General features: G+C 42.5%; 1 protein-coding gene and 1 pseudogene across 3 annotated transcripts in view; one reads left to right on the forward strand and one right to left on the reverse strand.

Annotated features, from left to right (window-relative positions):
* INVS (inversin) overlaps window positions 1–19,428 on the reverse strand; it is a 168,880-nt gene that overhangs the window by 44,528 nt on the left and 104,924 nt on the right. For all 3 annotated transcript variants that reach the window (XM_044265260.1, XM_044265257.1, XM_044265258.1), the window contains 2 exons: window positions 17,357–17,463; window positions 8,408–8,620 (listed from right to left, as the gene is read on the reverse strand). In XM_044265260.1, the coding sequence (XP_044121195.1) occupies window positions 8,408–8,620; window positions 17,357–17,463 (320 nt within the window). The remainder of the gene's footprint in view (window positions 1–8,407; window positions 8,621–17,356; window positions 17,464–19,428) is intronic.
* LOC122916996 lies at window positions 6,392–8,089 on the forward strand (annotated as a pseudogene).

Below are 19,428 nucleotides of genomic sequence, written 5' to 3' on the forward strand. Positions count from 1 at the left end.
GGGTCATGATCCCAGGGTCCTGGGATTGAGTCCCCTGTTGGCTCCCTGCTCAGTGGAGTCTGCTTTTCCCTTTGCCCTTCCCCACCACTCATGCTTACACGAGCGTTCTCTCTCTCACAAAAATAAATACATAAAATCTTTTTTTTTTTTTTAAAGATCACTTGATGTGCAGAGAGTCAGATGAAGGGCCATAATTTAAGTGTCTTGGACGTCCAGTGGCTTCAGCATCTCAAGACTGGGGTGTGTTTGCTTGCACAATGTGCACAATGTGGCACACACCCACCTCTGGGCCTGCACAATGGGAGTCCCGGAAGGTGATGCTGTTCTCTACTCTCTGATGTGGCTTCCACAGAGAGTTGTAGTGGCCCAGTTGAGCAAGAATTAATTAATTCTGTCAGAGACTGCAGAAAGAAGCAAGCTCTTCCCCACTGCAGTGGGGTACTCAAGTCGCCACCGCTGTGAAGGCAGGACCTCAGAGACGTTTGAAAGCTGGGACTGAAGTGGCTCTCACAGAAAAGGGACGTCTACCTAAGCAGGTCCTGTTGTACCAATTTAACTGGGCTTTGTCCTCATGACATTCTTGTTTATAGTCTCAGTGTAGGCTTGGAACTGACTTTCTTACTCTTCTCAAAAATGGAGGAGGAACTTGGTGTGCTTTGCCATGTTAGTTAACTTTCAGAGTAACAGGAAGATTTTTTATTAAACTATGTTGCAGAACGGATGATGGTGGCTTGGTACCACTCTTTCAACAATTCCTGGAAACAAGAGGGGAACAACTGAAGGAGCACTGGGGTAAGAGAAAAACTGACTAGGGACCTGGTTCTGGTAGAAGAAAATAAAATAATAATAATAATAAAAGAAGTAGGGCTGTTCCTTGCTGGCCTACCAAGATGGCGCCAGCAGCTGGAGACAGCCTCCAGCATAAGTGCGGCTGGTAGGAACCCCGGCTTAGGGGAGGGCTGAGATTCTGGTGCCGTCTTTCTCCTTTACTGGCTGTGGGTTTGGGAATGTTAACCTCTGCGAAACCCCACCTGTGAAATGAGATGAAGGACGGCTGCCCTGTCTTTCCTTACGGAATGATTAGGTGGATTGAATGCAGTAACACATAAGAACTTTGTAAGCCGTAAAGCACTGTATAAATATCACTGATCACTATTACTTTTATGTAAAGCTGTTAAGGGAAAGCTTCCCTGTGACTGGATCTGGTGAGAAGTGAAGAAATTCATGCTTGGCATGAACACCATGCAGTCTAAGAGCGAGAGGGCTGGGCCTAATGATATTTTCAGAAATGCTCATTGTTGAAGCCGCACAACTCCCTTTTCTGTGAGAGCCATTTCATTATTATTATTTTTAAGATTTTATTTATTTATTTGAGAGAGAGAGAGGGAGAGCACAAGCTAGGGGAGAGGCAGGAGCAGACTCTCAGTTGAGCAAAGAGCCTGTCATGGGGCTCGATCCCAGGATCCTAAGATCACGACCTGAGCTGAAGGCAGATGCTTAGCTGACTGGGCCACCCAGGTGGCCTGTGAGAGGCATTTTAATCATACCTCTCCGACCTGTTGTAGGTCCTGCTTTCATGGCCATGGAAACTTACATACTGCCCTGGGGTGGGAAAGAGCCTGCCTTTTTCTGCAGTGTCTGACAGAATGTTCTTCTTCTCAAAACGGGGCATATACAACTCTCTATGGAAGCCACATAACAGGGTCTCGTGTTCAAGTAAATGCAGTGGTGGTCCCCTTTGCTCTTATGCTTCTTTTAAAAATCAGAATACAGAACTATCATAAACCTGTCAAGTGGTAATTTGCTCATGATAAATATGGAGGGAGGTAGGAAGCCAAATGCACAATTCTAGAAGCACCAGTGTTTGTTGTGAGTATAAATGGAACATAAATGTATCTCCTGCCTGAGTAAGGCAAACAAATTAAAGTGGTACACTCAAGGAGTTTCACAGACTCAAAGGGGATGGAAGAGGGTATGTGGTCCAAGCCTTGCACTTGGCTGAGGGGGAAAATAAGACCTAGAATGAGAAATGACTCATGCAAGGTTTCAGACTCACTGTAGGAACAGTGATCGAACATTTATGATTAAATGCTTATTAAATAGGTATTTTAAGACATTGGAGATATGGAGATACAGAATATAATCCCTGTTCCCAAGGTACTGTGGATCTCAGGGAGAGTCAGACCCATTCACTCCCATAGATGGTTCTGCATGTAATGGGTTCTAGATGTGATAGGGGCTAACACAGAGATAGGGATGTGAGAGGCAGTCACTGTGTGGAAAGAAAAAAAACCACCTAGAAGGAATGTCAAAATGAGCAAGAGAGAAGCGAGAGATTGTTTTAGGCAGAGGCAAGAGCAAGGACATGCAACCTAGCTCTCACAGAATCGTTCACTCAGAAGAGATCTCAAAGACTAGTTCTCTATATAATTAAAAAAAAATTCCTTGTATACTATCCTGGAGAGATGATAACTCCATTTCAGCTGGAACATTTCCAGTGAGAAGAGACTGATTACCTCAGAGGACAGAAAAGCTTCCGCGCTAACCTTTTCAGTCGGTACTCTGCCGTGTGTAGGGGCTGTGCGACACTGTCTCTTCATTGTCGCTGAATAACAGGCTGGAAAATATCTGGGTTCTGACTTCCTCTCGAGGGAATAAGAAAATGTCACATGTCTTTGAACCTTTGACTTAGAGAATGTTAGAGTTGGGCGGGAGAGAGGGGGAAGCTCAGATATCATTTTGTCAAATGGTTTTTAAAAATCTCTTTGTGACTCATGGACCTTTTTTGAAATCGTGATAAAAAAATGTATAGATCTTCTCTGCCCAAAATATACCTATGCTCACAATATACAAACCACTGCATTTAGTTTTGGGGTATTCATGGGGCCCCAAAGACCATCCCGGATTAAGAAATCTTTTCATTGTATTAATGGGAAACTGGGGCTCGGAGAGGTGGGATGGTATGGAGTAGAATCACAGGAGTGATTCCCTGTCGGTCCGACTGCAGTATGAGCAGAAGCCAGGCCTCTGGGTCAACCCTGTTGTTGTCTGTCAGTGACAGACTGAAGGTGTTCCAGGAAATGGAACTGGATCTATTATGAGGAGAAATGGAGACTTGGGGTAAGAGTGGAGTACCTACTCTAATGATCTGAAAGTTTGTTTATGGAAAAGTGTTTAGATTTTTCTCTTTTGCTTCAAGGGGTATCTCAAGACCAAAAGACAGAAAAGAACTTCTGCCAGATAGAACTGTCCCTGACTGGTTTGTGCTGCTTGAATTCTTTGTCACTTGACTTTCTGAGGACACAGAACAACTTCCTTAGAAGGAACTGTGGCATCCCAAAAGTTTGAACTTGGTGACCCAAACTGGACTTGATTATGTTTCTCTGGGAGACCCGCGTAATCTCCTACTATAGCCTGGAGGAAGCAGCTCAGGGCCCCAGAGACCATGGAAAGTTCCGGAAAGTGAAAAAAATGAGAAAGTGAGGCAAGTTCAGGATGGCCAAGCCCTCCTGCGTGAAAGGAGGGAGGTAGTTGTGTAGAGAAATGGGCCTCAGAGATAAAAGTGGAGGCAGACAGGTAAAGGGTCTCCTGTAGCACCGTGGATGGGATTCAAGAGTGATGGCTGGCACACAGCAGCGGGACCGAAGATGGAGGCAAGAGCACATTTCAAGAGGAATTCACAGAATCAATGGTAGCAGCCGCCTCAGGGAAATAAGGAGGCGAGAAGAGAGATGGGCTGTGGTGGAGAGTTGCAGGTTTCAGGGTGAGTCTGAAGTGACAGTGACAACAGGACACACAAATGGAAAGTGCTGGCAAGTCACAAAACCACAGCGAAGGGGAAATGCCTGGTAGGCGACTGAGGACGTGGAATCAGAGTTCCAAGAGGTCAGGATGTGAGACCGAGTGAGGGACGGTCTACGGACATGAAGTCACTCAGGCTTCAAGAGTAGACACCTTCCCAGTGGAAAAGAGCTGAGCATGAGGAGAAGTCTAGGGAGCGAGTGCGCAGAGGCGACCGCAGTGAGGAGGTGGTGTGATCGAGACGATGTGAGAAGGAAGAGGCAGAAGAGAGCTGAGATCCGAGAGTGAAATAGAAACCCAGCGCACAGGAAGCTTCCGGGGAGAAGAGTGAGCAACACAGACACAGTCTCATCTTGTGTGCCTTCAGCCGTGTGCTGTGGCAGGTCGGTGACAGAAATGTTCATTTTGGCAACAACAAAGGTGGTACAGTGTGAGTTATAGAGTGCTTTTAAGTGGATTATAGCCATTTCTTAAATGGTATTTTCTAAAACCACAGGCCTTGGAAAATAGGACTAAAACTTCACTCTCTCAATTTCCCTATCAGTAAATGAAAGTAATTTGAACTTTCATAAGCTCCCTTCACATCATTGCTTTAAGGAAGGTGATCCGTGCCCTCCTAAAGAGCCACGCCGGGAGAGGTATGCCAGGTGACAGGACGTGCCTGGGTCGCCTTAGCCAGGGAGGCGGCAGTGGCAAGGACTGAAGTTAACATTCTGATATTTTGTCCCTTAAAGCAAAAACCGGAGGGAAAATTAAACACTGGCTCAGATCTTAAGAAATACCTTTTGAGAAATAAAGTTAAAACAAATGAAATCAGTTTCTTTTCCATTTAAATATTTCCCTTGGAGCTCGATGCCCCAAGAACTGTAGGAGGTGATGGTCAGACTGTGAGAAATTTGTTTACTTCCAATAATGACACCTAATAAAGAAAGGACTGTGACTGAGAAAAAGGGAAGGAGATTATAAGTTTCCAGTTTGGGCAATTTCAGACATATCACAGTAAGCACAGCTCCCACGTAAAAGGGTTTTTAAAAATGGGCTTCAGAAACGAAGCACTAGGACAAGGAGGACACACCTTCCATGACGCTAACCAGGATAACAACTAGTGAGGTCTGGACAAGATGGTTTCTGAAGCCCCTCACCCTTTCAAGCCCTCACAGCTGGGAGTCACAGAAGGCCTAGTTAGGAAAAGAAAAACAAATCTTTTTTTTTTTTTTTTAAAGATTTTATTTATTTATTTGTCATAGAGAGAAGGGAGAGCAAGCATAGGCAGACAGAGTGGCAGGCAGAGGCAGAGGGAGAAGCAGGCTCCCCGCCAAGCAAGGAGCCCGATGTGGGACTCGATCCCAGGACTCTGGGATCATGACCTGAGCCGAAGGCAGCCGCTTAACCAACTGAGCCACCCAGGCGTCCCAAGAAAAACAAATCTTAACGACTCTCTTTAAGCATGTCCTGATGTGAAAGCCCGTCCACTGTATAGGAAATCTTCTGACAAATGGATTCCTGGTTCTCGGCTCTACACTGACCCAGCAGAGCCTGTCCGAACTCTCGGCGCTGGGCATGTGGCCTCTGGGCAGCACCAGGGGCAAAGGAGAGGAGGGAGAGGCTGAGATCGTTAACAGTGAAGATCCAGGGGTTTCCACAGACCTGGGGACTGTCTTCAAGTCAGCTGGTCTAACCTGTTGTGTCTCACAGATGAAAAAACTGAGATGCAGAGAGAGGAATGCTGTGTTTCACCACAGACCCTCTATTCTGCTGGAAAGGGAATCTGGGGACTTCCGGGCCCCCCTCTCTATAATGACAAAGTGAAATGTATTTGGATGAATAGGCTCCTTAGGGGGGGTGGGAGGGACATTCAAAGTCAGTCAAGTTGACTTTGTAGAGTCCCACCTCATATTCAGGTAGGTATGACTTCAAATCCTGAAAACAGACTCTAGCACGTTAAAACTGGAGTTTATGAAAACATCAGCTAAAAGGAGAAACCACGCTCCGGCCCTTGCAGGGAATCTTTAACTTGCAACTTGGGATAATGTGCCACGTGCATTCCCCACTTACAGCGGTCACGCTCGTGCCGGGAACTTCTGTAAGGCCGGAGAAAGAGGCACGTAGACAGACCTTAGGTTAAACTGGATCCTCTGGCCGAAGTGAAGAGAAGAGAGCCTCACAAAGAGAACAGTTCAAGGTCAGATTGTTCCGCTAACTGCGGTGGCTTCACTCACAGAAACTGGGCTCTTCCCGTCGGTCCTACCTACCCAAAGCTGCCATTATGGTCAGCATCCCCGTTCACAGTGGTATTCAACTTCTCACTAAAAAGATTTATCCTGCTTTTTATTATTATTTTAGATGATTATTTATTACACTTATGCTTCCCCCTTGTGGGCAAGATTGGAAGGATTCAAGATTGGGAAACATTTAAGGTGCAGCCAGGAAGTTACCAGTCAGTTGTCTATCCCATCAGAGGTTTTGGCGTCTACACCTACCGATGCAACATTCTCCTGCTGTTTAAACTACCCAACGGGGGTTCTCAGGCGTTCTCCCAGGAGCCACCGCTCTTCCGCTTCCCCTAAGCACCCTGAGGTGATCTCTGAAAATGGTTTGTTATTTGCTCAGCCCAGAAAACTGTACAAAATCATGCAAATCAAGAGGTTCAAATCTTCATGTTCACTTTAAGAACACACATGGAACTGCCCAGGCCATCTAGGGTGCGCATATCTGGAATGCCACCAGGTACAGGAAGGATGTCACTTTGCAGAAGCAACGCGTGCCATTCCATCATGACAATGGTGGAGTTGGTCCCTGTGGCCGGGACAAACAGTGGGGATGCACACAGGGTCGGTGGCCCAAAGAGAGTGCTGAATTTTTCCCGCCCATGCTTAAAAATACGGGGAGTCATGCTGACCTGAAGGGTTTAGATGCAGATTCTCTGGTCACAGAGCACAACCCGGTCAAGAAAGTGCCCAAGATTCAGTGTGGAACTTACAGGGCTCATGGTCAGATTAACCCACACATGCTCTCTCCCTGCTGCACCAAGATGATCCCTGCTGAAGAGGAGCAGATTGTTCCTAAACCAGAATAGGACTTTGCCCAGGAGAAAAAGATATCCCAGAAGAAACTGAAGAAACAAAAACTTACGGCCCGGGAGTTAATTCTGCAGAGGATAAATGCAAATGAAAGTAAGTGGGGCACCTGAGTGGCTCAGTGGCTTAGAGCCTCTGTCTTCTGAGGTCATGATCTCGGGGTCCTGGGATTGAATCCCGCTGCTCAGCGGGAAGCCTGCTTCCCAACCCCCACCCCCACCCCCTGCCTGCCTCTCTGCTTACTGTGATAGCTTTCTGTTAAATAAATAAATAAAATCTTTAAAAAAAAAAAAAAAGAAGAAGAAGAAGCTACGACTCCTTAAAAAAAAAGTGAGTAGTAAGTCAATAAACAAATAAATAAGTGAAGTACCCAACAAAGGTAGCCAAGAAGGAAAACCAAGGCACAGTCTAAAAACCCATCATTTATGGTAAAATAATCACAGTGTATATATAATAGGCACAAATGCCAATTTTATACATTCTGTAACATTACCCCAAAAGTGTGAGGTCCTTGAAGCAAGCTCTTTTCTTTTCTTTTTTAAAGATTTTATTTATTTATTTATTTGTCCGGGATAGAGGGAGAGAGAGCGAGCGAGCGCAGGCAGACAGAGAGGCAGGCAGAGGCAGAGGAAGAAGCAGGCTCCCTGCCGAGCAAGGAGCCCGATGTGGGACTCGATCCCAGGATGCTGGGATCATGACCTGAGCCGAAGGCAGCTGCTTAACCAACTGAGCCACCCAGGCGTCCCAAGCTCTTTGCTTTTCGTCACTATTTTCTCCAAAGCCTCGAGCCAAGAGTTTTGTATGTACCAAAAATTCAGTCAATATTTCTTGAATAAGTTACATTAGTTAGCAAAGATTTGTTTGCGCGGGGGCAAGGTGGGGAGGGCAAGGTATTTACACAAGTTGGTTGCTTTAATCAAATCAGAACCAGACACTTCTAGTGAGGTAGACTAGCTGGTGTCAGTTGCTTGTGGAAAGGCAGGAGAGGTGGGGGGGGAGCAGCTTCCTGTAGGTAACCTCCTACCCCCGACTCCTCGCCAGGGTGGCTGTGGCCCAGGTGTGTCCCTATGTTGGAACATCAGGGGCTAACCTGGAGGAACAGCCACTGAGCAGAGATTAGGCTTTTGTCCTTCACTGTAGCTGCTGTGCTGTGCAGGCCCGGTGGGCAGAAGTGGGGCAGTGACATGGTACAGGGATCAGCATTATTTTGATCCTCTCTGGACTCCCTCTCCAGGCTGCTCCCCACCCCGACCCCTTCTCCCCTGATTCCCAGAGGTGAGAACACAGTCCTTGGGGCACCGGGGTGACTCAGTCATTAAGTGTCTGTCTTCGGCTCAGGTCATGATCCCCGGGTCCTGGGATGGAGCCCCGCATCGGGCTCCTTGCTCAGCAGTGAGTCTGCTTCTTCCTCTCCCTCTGCTGCTCCCCCGCTTGTGCTCTCTCTCTCTCTCTCTCCAACTCTGTCAAATAAATAAACTCTTAAAAAAACAAACAAACAAACAAACACAATTTCCACAGCTCAGACTTACTTGGCAGCAGCATCTTTTCTCAACTGTTCATGCTTCATGAGGAGATTTTTCCGGTCTCGGAAAGCTTTTCTGACCTTGTACCCTTTGTAGACCGCCTGGATTTTGAAGGCGGCGATGTCCTGAATGGCTGCGATGGACAGGGCGCCGTGCTCCAACATGAACTGGATCACTTCGTGGCGCTCGCCCAGCAAAGCGTAGTCCAGGGGAGTGTACCTGAAGCAGGATGGTATTTTTTAAGTGTTGGAATGGAGTCAGAGGTACAGTTACCTGACCATATTATGCATCAGAAAGAAATTTCACTCTGGGATGGGGGCTGCTCCTCAGGCAAGGCTAAGTTCTGTGCTCCAGGGCTGTTCCTTTTTAATCTGAGGGAACAAAACAAGGGCGGAGCAGGGGTCAGGTGTTCTGTGCTGCTGACCAGGATGGTTCCTGAGTCTTGCTTGCTGGCTCACAAATTGGGGGCTGTAGGGACACAGGATCACTTTTCTTTTCTCCCACGTGCCAAATAATAACCCACTCTGATCTGAGAAAGTACTGTGGATAATATCCTGTGAGATTTGTAAGTTTAAGCCCAGGACAACTGATAGTCAATGCTTACAAAATAAAAACATACATCTCTGAATGAAGAGATTTAGTCTATGATGAGGTTGGCCCTTTAAATCAGAAGGCATGGGTTATTGAGTAGTGTTGGGCCAACTGCATAGCCATGTGGGAAAAAAAAAGTGATTTTTATATCACATTTTATGCCAAAATGAATCCTGAATGAACCAAAGACCTAAATATAGAAAAAGAAACCATGAAAGTAGTAGAAGAAACCATGGAAGATTTTTTAAAAATTGGGAAGGGAAGGTCTTTTCTAATAAAAATGATACAAAACTCAAAACGTAAGAGAAAATGATAAATCCAACTATATAAAAATGGCAAAATTTTCCAGGGCAAAAAAATAATCAAGAACAAAGATAAAAGACAGTTCCCAGAATAGGAAATACTAATGGCTCCTAAATATACAGAAATATGTTCAACCTCACCCATTTAAGAGAAAGACACATTAGGATGAACAAAGAGAGTACTTTAATGATCAGATAAATGAGGATCAGAAAGTTTAATAACACACTATGCTGGCAAGGATGCAGAGAGACAAGGATCTGTAGAGAGAACAATTTAGCAAGATCTGTCAACATTATTCATGCACCTGCCCTTCGACATGTCCCTTGCAGGCATCCATCCCATAGACCTGCTCTCGTGAATGAGATGCTTTCTGTACAAGGATATTGATAGAAGCACAGTCTGAAACAGTGAAAGAGTGGAGATGACCTCAGTATCTACCAACAGAGCACCTCTTACATAAAGTACAGGCCATTTGTGCTGTGGCATATGAATAAATAAGGAACAACGTCCGGGATATCTTATTACATGAAGAAAATGGAAAAAAGAAGGAGGAGGAGGGGGAGGGGAGGGGGAGGGGGAGGAGGATACAAAGAAATGGAAAAATGTTCCATGCTCACGGATTGGGAGAAAAAATATTGATTTTTTAAAAAGATTTTATTTATTTGTCTCAGAGAGAGAGAGAGCACAAGCAAAGGGAGGAACAGGCAGAGGGAGAAGCAGGCTCCCCGCTGAGCAAGGAGCCCAGTGCAGGGCTTGATCGGGATCATGACCTGAGCTGAAAGCAGACACTTAACTGACTGAGCCACCCAGGTGTTCCAAGAAAACATATTGTTAAGATGGCTATGCTACCCAGAACAATCTACACATTTAATGTAATCCTTATCAAAATGCCATCACCTTTTTTCACAGAAATGGAACAAATAATCCTAAAATTTGTATGGAACCAGAAAAGACTGTGAATAGTCAGAGGAATTTTGAAAAAGAAAACCAAAATTGGTGACATCACAATTCCAGGCTTCAAGCTCTATTACAAAGCTGTCATCATCAAGATAGTATGGTACTGGCACAAAAACAGACACATAGATCAGTGGAACAAAATAGAGAGCCCAGAAATAGACCCTCAACTCTATAGTCAACTAATCTTTGACAAAGCAGGAAAGAATGTCCAATGGAAAAAAATCTCTTCAACAAGAGTGTTGGGAAAATTGGACAGTCACATGTAGATGAATGAAACTGGACCACTTTCTTACACAACACACAAAGATAAATTCAAAATGGGTGGAAGACCTAAATGTGAGACAGGAAACCATTAAAATCTTAGAGGAGAACACAGGCAGCAACCTCTTCGACCTCAGCTGCAGCAACTTCTTCCTAAGAACATCGCCGAAGGCAAGGGAAGGGCCAAAATGAACTATTGGGACTTCATCAAGATAAAAAGCTCTTGCACAGCAAAGGAAATGGTCAACAAAACCAAAGACAACTGACAAAATGGGAAAAGATATTTGCTAATGACATATCAGATAAAGGGTTAGTATTCAAAATCTATAAAGAACTTACCAAACTCAAGACCTCAGGAAAAAAATAATCCAATCAAGAAATGGGCAGAAGACATGAACAGACATTTCTGCAAAGAAGACTTCCAGAAGGTCAACAGACACATGAAAAAGTGCTCAACATCACTCGGTATCAGGGAAATACAAATCAAAACCACAGTGAGATACCACCTCACACCAGTCAGAGTGGCTAAAATTAACAAGTCAGGAAATGACAGATGTTAGTGAGGATTTCCCTAAGGCAGCAATGTCCACAGCAGCTAAACTATGGAAAGAGCCTAGATGTCCATCAATAGATGAATGGAATAAAGAAGATGTGGTATATATACACAACAGGATATTATGCAGCCATCAAAAACTGAAACCTTGCCATTTGCAACGACATGGATGGAACTAGAAGGTATTAGGCTAAGCGAAATAAGTCAATCAGAGAAAGACAGTTATCATATGATCTCAATGATATGTGGAATTTGAGAAATAAGGCAGAGGATCACAGGGGAAGGGAGGAAAAAATGCAACAAGATGAAACCAGAGAAGGAGACAAACCCATAAGAGACTCTTAATCTCAGGAAACAAACTGAGGGTTGCTGGAGTGTAGGGGGTTGGCAGTGATGGGGTGGCCGGGTGAGGGACACTGGGAAGGGTATGTGTTGTAGTGAGTGCTGTGAATTGTGTAAGACTGATGAATCACAGATCTGTACCCCTGAAACAAGTAATACATTATGTTAGTAAACAAACAAAGACTCTCTTTCCCTCTGCCCCTCCTCCAGGTCTCTCTCTCTCTGTAGAATAAATAAATCTTTAAAAAACCCAGAGCAGTATTCTGGCATGCTCCATTTGTATGAAAAAGAACATATCTCTGTATTCTTATCTATGTAAAAGATATCTCTAGAAATTTACCAAGAAATGCGTGGTGGTGACGTCCCTGGGAAGGATGCTGGTTGTCTCTGAGGCTGGGGGGGAGGCACATACTTAATTTTCATGCCTTTTACATTTTATACACTGTGCATACCTTTTTTACAAATATATTATTTAGAAAAGATGAGTTGTATTGTCAGATGCTTGTATATTTTAATCTCAACTGGCTACTTTCTAGATGCATAATTTTAGGCAAATTCCTTTCTTACAATATATCTTCTCTATTTGTAGAAATACAAAATAATCAGATGAATACACAGAAGAACATAATGGTCATCTGTATTCTCACCCTTAGAATTAACCAATATTATTATCTCGGCAGGTATTACTTTTTAAAATGGTTACTTTGCAATAACGACACATAGTTAAAGAATTCCAATAGTGCAAAAAATACAAAAATTGAAGTTAAAAAAAACCAAACAACCCAGTTCTACCTTCCAGCAATGGTAACGCTGACACTTCTTAACCTGCTTACCTTTCCTCATTGCAGACTTGGCACAAGGAAAGGAAATAGTAAGTACAAAGAGGATAATACTGTGCCTTGCATAAAAGAGGCCATTAATAAATGTCAGCTGATGTTGGTCTTATACTAGGACACCCTTGCAGCAGGGTTGGTGACACTGTGGTCGCACGTCCTCAATATCATTTCCATAGGGCCCAAACTAGTAGTTACGACCGCCAAATGGCTGCCAGGGATCTGAGTCCTGTCTGGGTGGGTGTTACTAGTCCAGTGCAGTCAGAGGTGTGAGGAAGACATCATCAGCTGATTTATGAGGTGGAAACACTGATGATTATACTGATGCACGATTAGACACAGAAAATCGTCCAGTGATTATAGAAATTTTCTCTTTTCAAAAGTCACCTGACAGTCGGTCAGACATAAAAGGAGGAGATTTCTCAATATAAGCAAAAGGGTGATTTGGTCACTTCTAGAAGGAAACCAAATTCAGAAAGAAGTCCCAAATACTAAAATTAAGAAACTCTCATTTTAGGACATTTTGATTTGCCTCTCCTGTCCAGGGACCAGAAGGCCAGAAAGCAGAGGTGCCTGCATAAACTTTAAAACATTATTTATTTATTTATTTCAAAGATTTTATTTATTTATTTGACACAGGGAGACACAGCGAGAGAAGGAACACAGGCAGAGGGAGTGGGAGAGGGAGAAGCAGGCTTCCCGCTGAGCAGGGAGCCAGATGGGGGGCTCAGGGCTCATTTCCAGGACCTGGGATCATGACCTGAGCTGAAGGCAGACACTTAATGACTGAACCACCCAGGTTCCCCAAAGAAACATTATTCGTAAGTAGATGGTATCTTTTAAATTCAGAAGAACTTAAAAAATTTTCACTATATAATCTATTTGAAAATATTTTTGTTTTGTTACTATTTTAAATTTTAAGTCCAGTGTCATAAACATAGAGTGCTAAGTTAGTTTCAGGTGTATACGGTGATGAAGTGTAATCACTATGTATTTTAAAATGCCTTTCACGGGGCGCCTGGGTGGCTCAGTGGGTTGGGCCACTGCCTTCGGCTCAGGTCATGATCTTGGGGTCCTGGGATCGAGTCCCGCATCGGGCTCTCTGCTCAGTGGGGAGCCTGCTTCCCTCTCTCTCTCTGCCTGCCTCTCCATCTACTTGTGATTTCTCTCTGTCAAATAAATACATAAAATTAAAAAAAAATCCCTTTCATGACTGTACTCTCCCCAATGGAAAAAATTATCAGAGTCACAGAACTCCATGATAGTAGAGCTAAATGGAATTTGAGAGGTCATTTAGTCTATCACCTTCCTTTTATAAATGAGTCAACAGATCCAGAACGACTAAGCAACTTGCAGAAGGTTATGTAACTAGTTCCCTGCAGAACCCAGACCCAAACTAAGACCATACGACTCCCTGTTCAGTCATCCTTCCATAGATGTCTATCAGTTTTTGAGTATAAATCTCTAACAGAATTAAAGTGTTCCTCAAATCAACGTGCAAATAACATATGTATGTAGTAAGCTTGGTCATCTTTTCTGTAATTACTAATACAGGGCATCTATCACACAATATATAAGCAGGATTATCAAAATCTGGTTTATGAAAGTAAGGCCTGACCTCTGCTTTTATTATATCTCTCAGGGCTTGTGGATGGAAAATTGCATTTCAAATGTTTTAAATACCTTTATCATGGAAAAACTGTATTTTTATTATGAGAAACTTCAAGCATAAGCAAAATAGAGAGAATAGCATCATTTATATGCTTAATACCCAAATTTAACAATTAGCAACATTTCTTCCACATTTGCTTCCTCTAGCCCCTTATTATTTTTGCTCAATTGCTTTAAAGCAAATTCTAAAATTCCTCTCTCATTTAATGTCTGTGCATTTCAGTATTCATCAATAAATAAAACAGACATAAGCACAATGTCATTATGGTATTAACAAAATTAATAGGAATTCCTCAGCAAAATCTAGTACCTATTCCAAATACAAATTTCCCCGATTTTCTCAAAAAAGTGTTTTTTATAATTGGTTTATTCAAATTAGGATTCTCCGTCAATGTTTGATTTAGGGAAACACAGTCCAAATATCTTGGAGATTTGAGACTGAAGTCTATGCCTTAGTGTTTAGGCACTGACCGTGCTGTAACTATTACTACTGAATCTTTCTTCACTCCAGATTCAATTTAGAAACATTCAAGTGCTGTGAATATTCCCATCGATGTTGGGAGGGTGGCTGTCAGATAGTTATTGACTGAAAGCCAGCAGTAGTTGGCAAAAATTATGTCTATACAGTGCACATTCAGGGCTTGGTGTCAATGCATGAGAAGTAAAAATTAGCACTACACTGATGGTAACCAGTCAAGAAACAATGTAGATAAAGACCAGATACAAGATACAATTGGACTTGCCATGCAGCACTGGTCTGATGGGATGAGGGGAATGCCTAAACTGGAATGTCAATAAACATAAAAGGCAGTGTCAGGTTCTGACATTTTGTACATCAAGGTGCATTGCTGATGAAACATTAGAGGAGGCTGGGATATTGCCACCGTCCATCTTCATCTGTAGATTGGCAAGTACAGTTAGGAGGATTTTTCCTGTGGTCTTTTGGTCTGTAATTAACATACATTTACTCTAGGAGGCAGTAAGCACCGTAACTCATATTTTTTCCTAGGCCTCAAATTCATGTCTTACCAGAGAAACAGGACTTGAATTACAAAAATAAACATTTTTATTGTTTCCTAAGAAAACAGGAAACAGGCTGTTAGATAAATACTGTTGGAGAATAAATCCTTTATAATAGAAATAAATCACCACTAATTTTTAGGATTCTTAATCTTCCCCTTCTCTGTTTTTTTAGTGTTTCAAAGAGCGAAATCTGCTCCTTCATGTATCTGGTTTAATGTCAAAACCTCAGCCCTGAGGATTCTGCTTGGTGTTCCAGCTTCCTTGAATGTCCAAACCTCTAAATCTTTGAGTCTTTTTGGCTTTACCAGTTGTCATTTGACGATAATAGAGAGAGTTCTTTATATAACCCTTCTCAAAGTTAGACATACTAGTCTGATTTATTTAATTCTGTATGTACTCAAAAAATTCCAGAAGTTTCTAATGCAGGCATTTGGCAGGGGATGGTACTGGGAGCCTAACAACGCAACAGTTCTTTACTGACTGTCTACTTCCTGGAAAGTACTGTGAGCAGCACGGGGATGACAATGGTCTTCAGGAGTTCTCCGCTAATGTGGAAGACAGTTTACATAAAATTATAATATAAAGTGAAATGTGCCAAGTGCTATACAAATTCACAGTGTAGGGGAGAACACTGTTTGGAACACATGCCTCTGGGACCAGAACAATCCTCTTAGGCGAGACTGCGTTTGAATGGAGGAAGGCCATGACTAATAATTACGTTAGAAATGTGATTTAGGGGGGCGCCTGGGTGGCTCAGTGGGTTAAGGCCTCTGCCTTCAGCTCAAGTCATGATCCCGGGGTCCTGGGATCGAGCCCCGTGTCGGGCTCTCTGCTCAGCAGGGAGCCTGCTTCCCTTCCTTTCTGTCTGCCTTTCTGCCTACCTGTGATCTCTGTCTGTCAAATAAATAAATAAAATCTTTAATTTAAAAAAAATGTGATTTAGGGAGGCTACTTTGGAAGCAGATGAACTGAATGGGGGTAAGTTCGAAGGGAGGAAAACAGGGAGGAAGCATTGTGACAGTCCCAGGAATGCGTCAGAGGGCAAGACTAGACGACAGTGCTGGTCATGAAGAGACGGCAGTGGGGACTGAGGAGAGACACTGAGCCTGAAGGACAGATTTAGAACTCACCAGCCCCCAGGTGACTCCCAAAGCCTCGGTGGTAGGTCAGAGAGCCCAAGGAGATGGGCTTGAGAGAAAAGACCCAGTCCCTGAAGAGTTTATATTTTAAAAAAATAAATAAATAAAAAATGGAAAAGGAGCTAAAATAAATGGAGAAGGAGCAGACATGACTGGTAGAGAATCAGGAAAATATACTGTTGAGGAAGCTTAGAGAAGATACAGTCCCAGTATGGTAAAGAAGCAGGGGTCAACAGAACTGGGTGACACAGACAGGTCGGTGAGAGTGGACAGAGGGACCGGCGTAGGATTTATCAGTGAGTCTGTCAGTGACCATTCAGCACGGTGTCAGCGTCAGTGTGAGGATGGACGCCAGACCGTGAAAGCTCGACCTGTGAGCAAGAGGAAATGGGGCAGTGCGGGCCCACCCAGAGAAGGAGGGCTTTACAGGCAGAGAAGACAAACCTCAGAAAATAACTGGAGGCCATCACCAATGGGGAGAGGTTCCGAAAGAAGTGGGAGAGATAAAGGGGTTCAGCCCAGAAAGGAGGAGCGGGTTTTGGAGGCAGGTGGCCTAGAGAAAGCTCCTCCTTCTCCACAAGGTCTGCCATCTCCTGCAAGAAGTGGTGGTGGCTCTGGGGGAGGGGCACGGTGTCAGAGGGAGAGCCGCTGGAGTTACAGCAGCGACAACAACTAAGGCACAGACCTGACTGGAGCTCAGGTGTGGAAGTCTCATCACAAACTTGGCTGTCACCGACAGATGATCAGAATCTTCTTAGACCCAAGCCCGCCAAGAACCTCTCCTGCTTAGCTTCGCACTGTGTCCGGTCCTTTTTAAGGGGCTTGGGCCCTTGGGCATAACTCCAGCCGAGCTCTGTGAATCCTGTGTTAGTCAGTCACCACACCTTCTCCTTGTCTCTTCATGCCACATGGTGGCATCTCTATCTACTACCTGATAAGATCATGTTCATCCAGAGAAATGTCTTGAACATATGACCCATTCCTAGGCCCGGTCCATCAGGACTCCCCCGATGGAGCCACAAGCCAAAAGAACACATTTCTCTGCAGTTTGTGAGCTTTCCAGAGGTAAATCTAAAATTCTGAATAACTATAAAATCCCATGATTCTAAATCAACACTACATGAACTTTCATTTTTTCCTTCTGGTTTAGGATTTCTTCGTGTAACATTTCCTTATAGAGTATACCTAGTACTTCCGAACTAGTATCTCAACTTGAAGTTTTTTAATAGAGCAGAAAGGAAGTGAGTTGAATGGAAACACATTCTTTTTGACAACAACTTACCTTTCTTCATTGTTTTCCATCTGATTAGGGAAAGCAGCAAAGTCTAGTAGTAATTTAATAGCATCAAGGTATCCGTTGTTACAGGACCAGTGCAAAGCTGTTCTTCCCTGTAAGCACGAAATAAAATCAGGTATATCTGGAATAGGTATTTTTGGACAGACAGTTATTGATGCTAACTCAAAAATATAAACAATTCTCCCAAACTGCTTAATTACAAAAGGGGAAAATATTAAATATACAGTGGAGAAAATGGATGGTATCTTAACTAAGTGATCAAAATTACTATCATGTTAAGATGATATTAAACACATGGTTTTTCCAGAGGTGATACCCTGAGAAGGATTCAGTATCACCCAACCAAATATTTCAATATTCCAACCAAAAATGTTAAACATAAATCTAATTATGAGGAATCATAAGGCAAACCCAAATGGAGTGAGATTCTACAAAAATAAATGACCTGTATTCTTAAAACAATTCAATATCATGAAAGATAAAGAAGGCATGAACCATTGCTAGAGATACAAGAGGGATATTTCATAGTTTTAAAGGAATCAGAGAGGAAGATACCACAACCCTAAATCTGTATGCATTCATTAACACAGCTTTTAAATATACAGAACATAAAATGATAAAATTAAAAGGGGATATGGTCAAATCCATAATCAGTGAGAGATTTTTAACCCATCTTCTATAATAGTTCATAGAACAAATAAATGAAAGGACAGTAAAGACACAGAAGACCTGAACAATACAGTAAAAAACTTTGACCTAAATAATACATATAAAATTTTGCATCCAACTATGACACAATTAGTATTCTTTTCAAGTGCACATAGAGCATTTACCAAAGTCAATCATATACTGGGCCACAAAGAGAGTCCTAAAGGGACTTTGAAGGATTAAAATAATTCTAAAATAAAATAAAATAATTCTGTTATTCTGACTGTTTTTGACCACAGTAAAGTTTAAGTTACATATCAGTGTGCTAGACAGAATAAATGCCTTTGCAAAGGTCTACATCCTAATCTCTAGAATCTGTAACTGTGTTGTGTTATTGGAAAGGGGAAATTAAGATTACAGATGGAATTAAGTTTGCTAATGAGGAGATTATCCTGGATTATCTGAATAGGCCCAATGTAATCATAAGGGTCCTTGTAAGGGAAGGAGGGGTGACACAGTGTGAGAGAGACTCGGTCAGTCACTGCTAGGTTTGACGATGGGGGAATGAGACCACAAGCCAAGGAATGACGGCAGCATCGAGAAGTTGGAAAAACAAAGAAAAGAGCTTCTCCCCTAGAGCTTCCAAAAGGACATAGTCTTACCAACACTTTGATTTTTAGCCCAGTGAGACCCATTTCAGAATTTTCAACATCCAGAAGAGTAAGATAAAAAATTTGTGTTGTTCTAAGCCACTAAGTTTGTGGTAATTTATTATAACAGCAAGAGGAAACCAATATAATCATTTGCCAAAAGATAATGAGGAAATGCCCAACCCCCTGGAAATTAAGCAATATGCTTCTCAATAACCTATGGGTTAAGTAACAAATCAGAATAGAAACTAGAAAATATTTGAGCTGAATAATAGTGATGGTACAACTTATCTAAACTTTTAGGATAAAGTTAAAGCACTGCTTAGAATAAGAAGCATGATTAAATACATATACTGGAAATGAATATTGAAAAAAAATCAATGATTTAAATTTCTATCAAAAGAATCTTTTAAAAAAATAGTAAATTAAACCTGAGGAAAGTAGATGGCAGGAAATAATAAAGAGTAAACACCAATGAAATACTAAACAACTCAAAATATAGAAAATCAACAAAGAAGTAAGTCCTTTGAAAAGATGAATAAGATGAAAACTTTTTTTTTAAAAAGAAAAGGGACAACACACATTACCAATATATGAAATGAATAAGAGGAAATCACTAAAGGTCTTATATTCATAGAAGGTAAGAGATTATAGGACCAACTTTATGCAAATATATATGATATGTTAATAAAATGGATAAATTTCTCAGAAAACGCAACTTACCAAAGCTGAAAAGAAAATGCTGAGAAATCTGAATGT

The sequence above is a fragment of the Neovison vison genome, chromosome 9 (genome assembly GCF_020171115.1).
Source record: "Neovison vison isolate M4711 chromosome 9, ASM_NN_V1, whole genome shotgun sequence".
NCBI lineage: Eukaryota > Metazoa > Chordata > Mammalia > Carnivora > Mustelidae > Neogale > Neogale vison.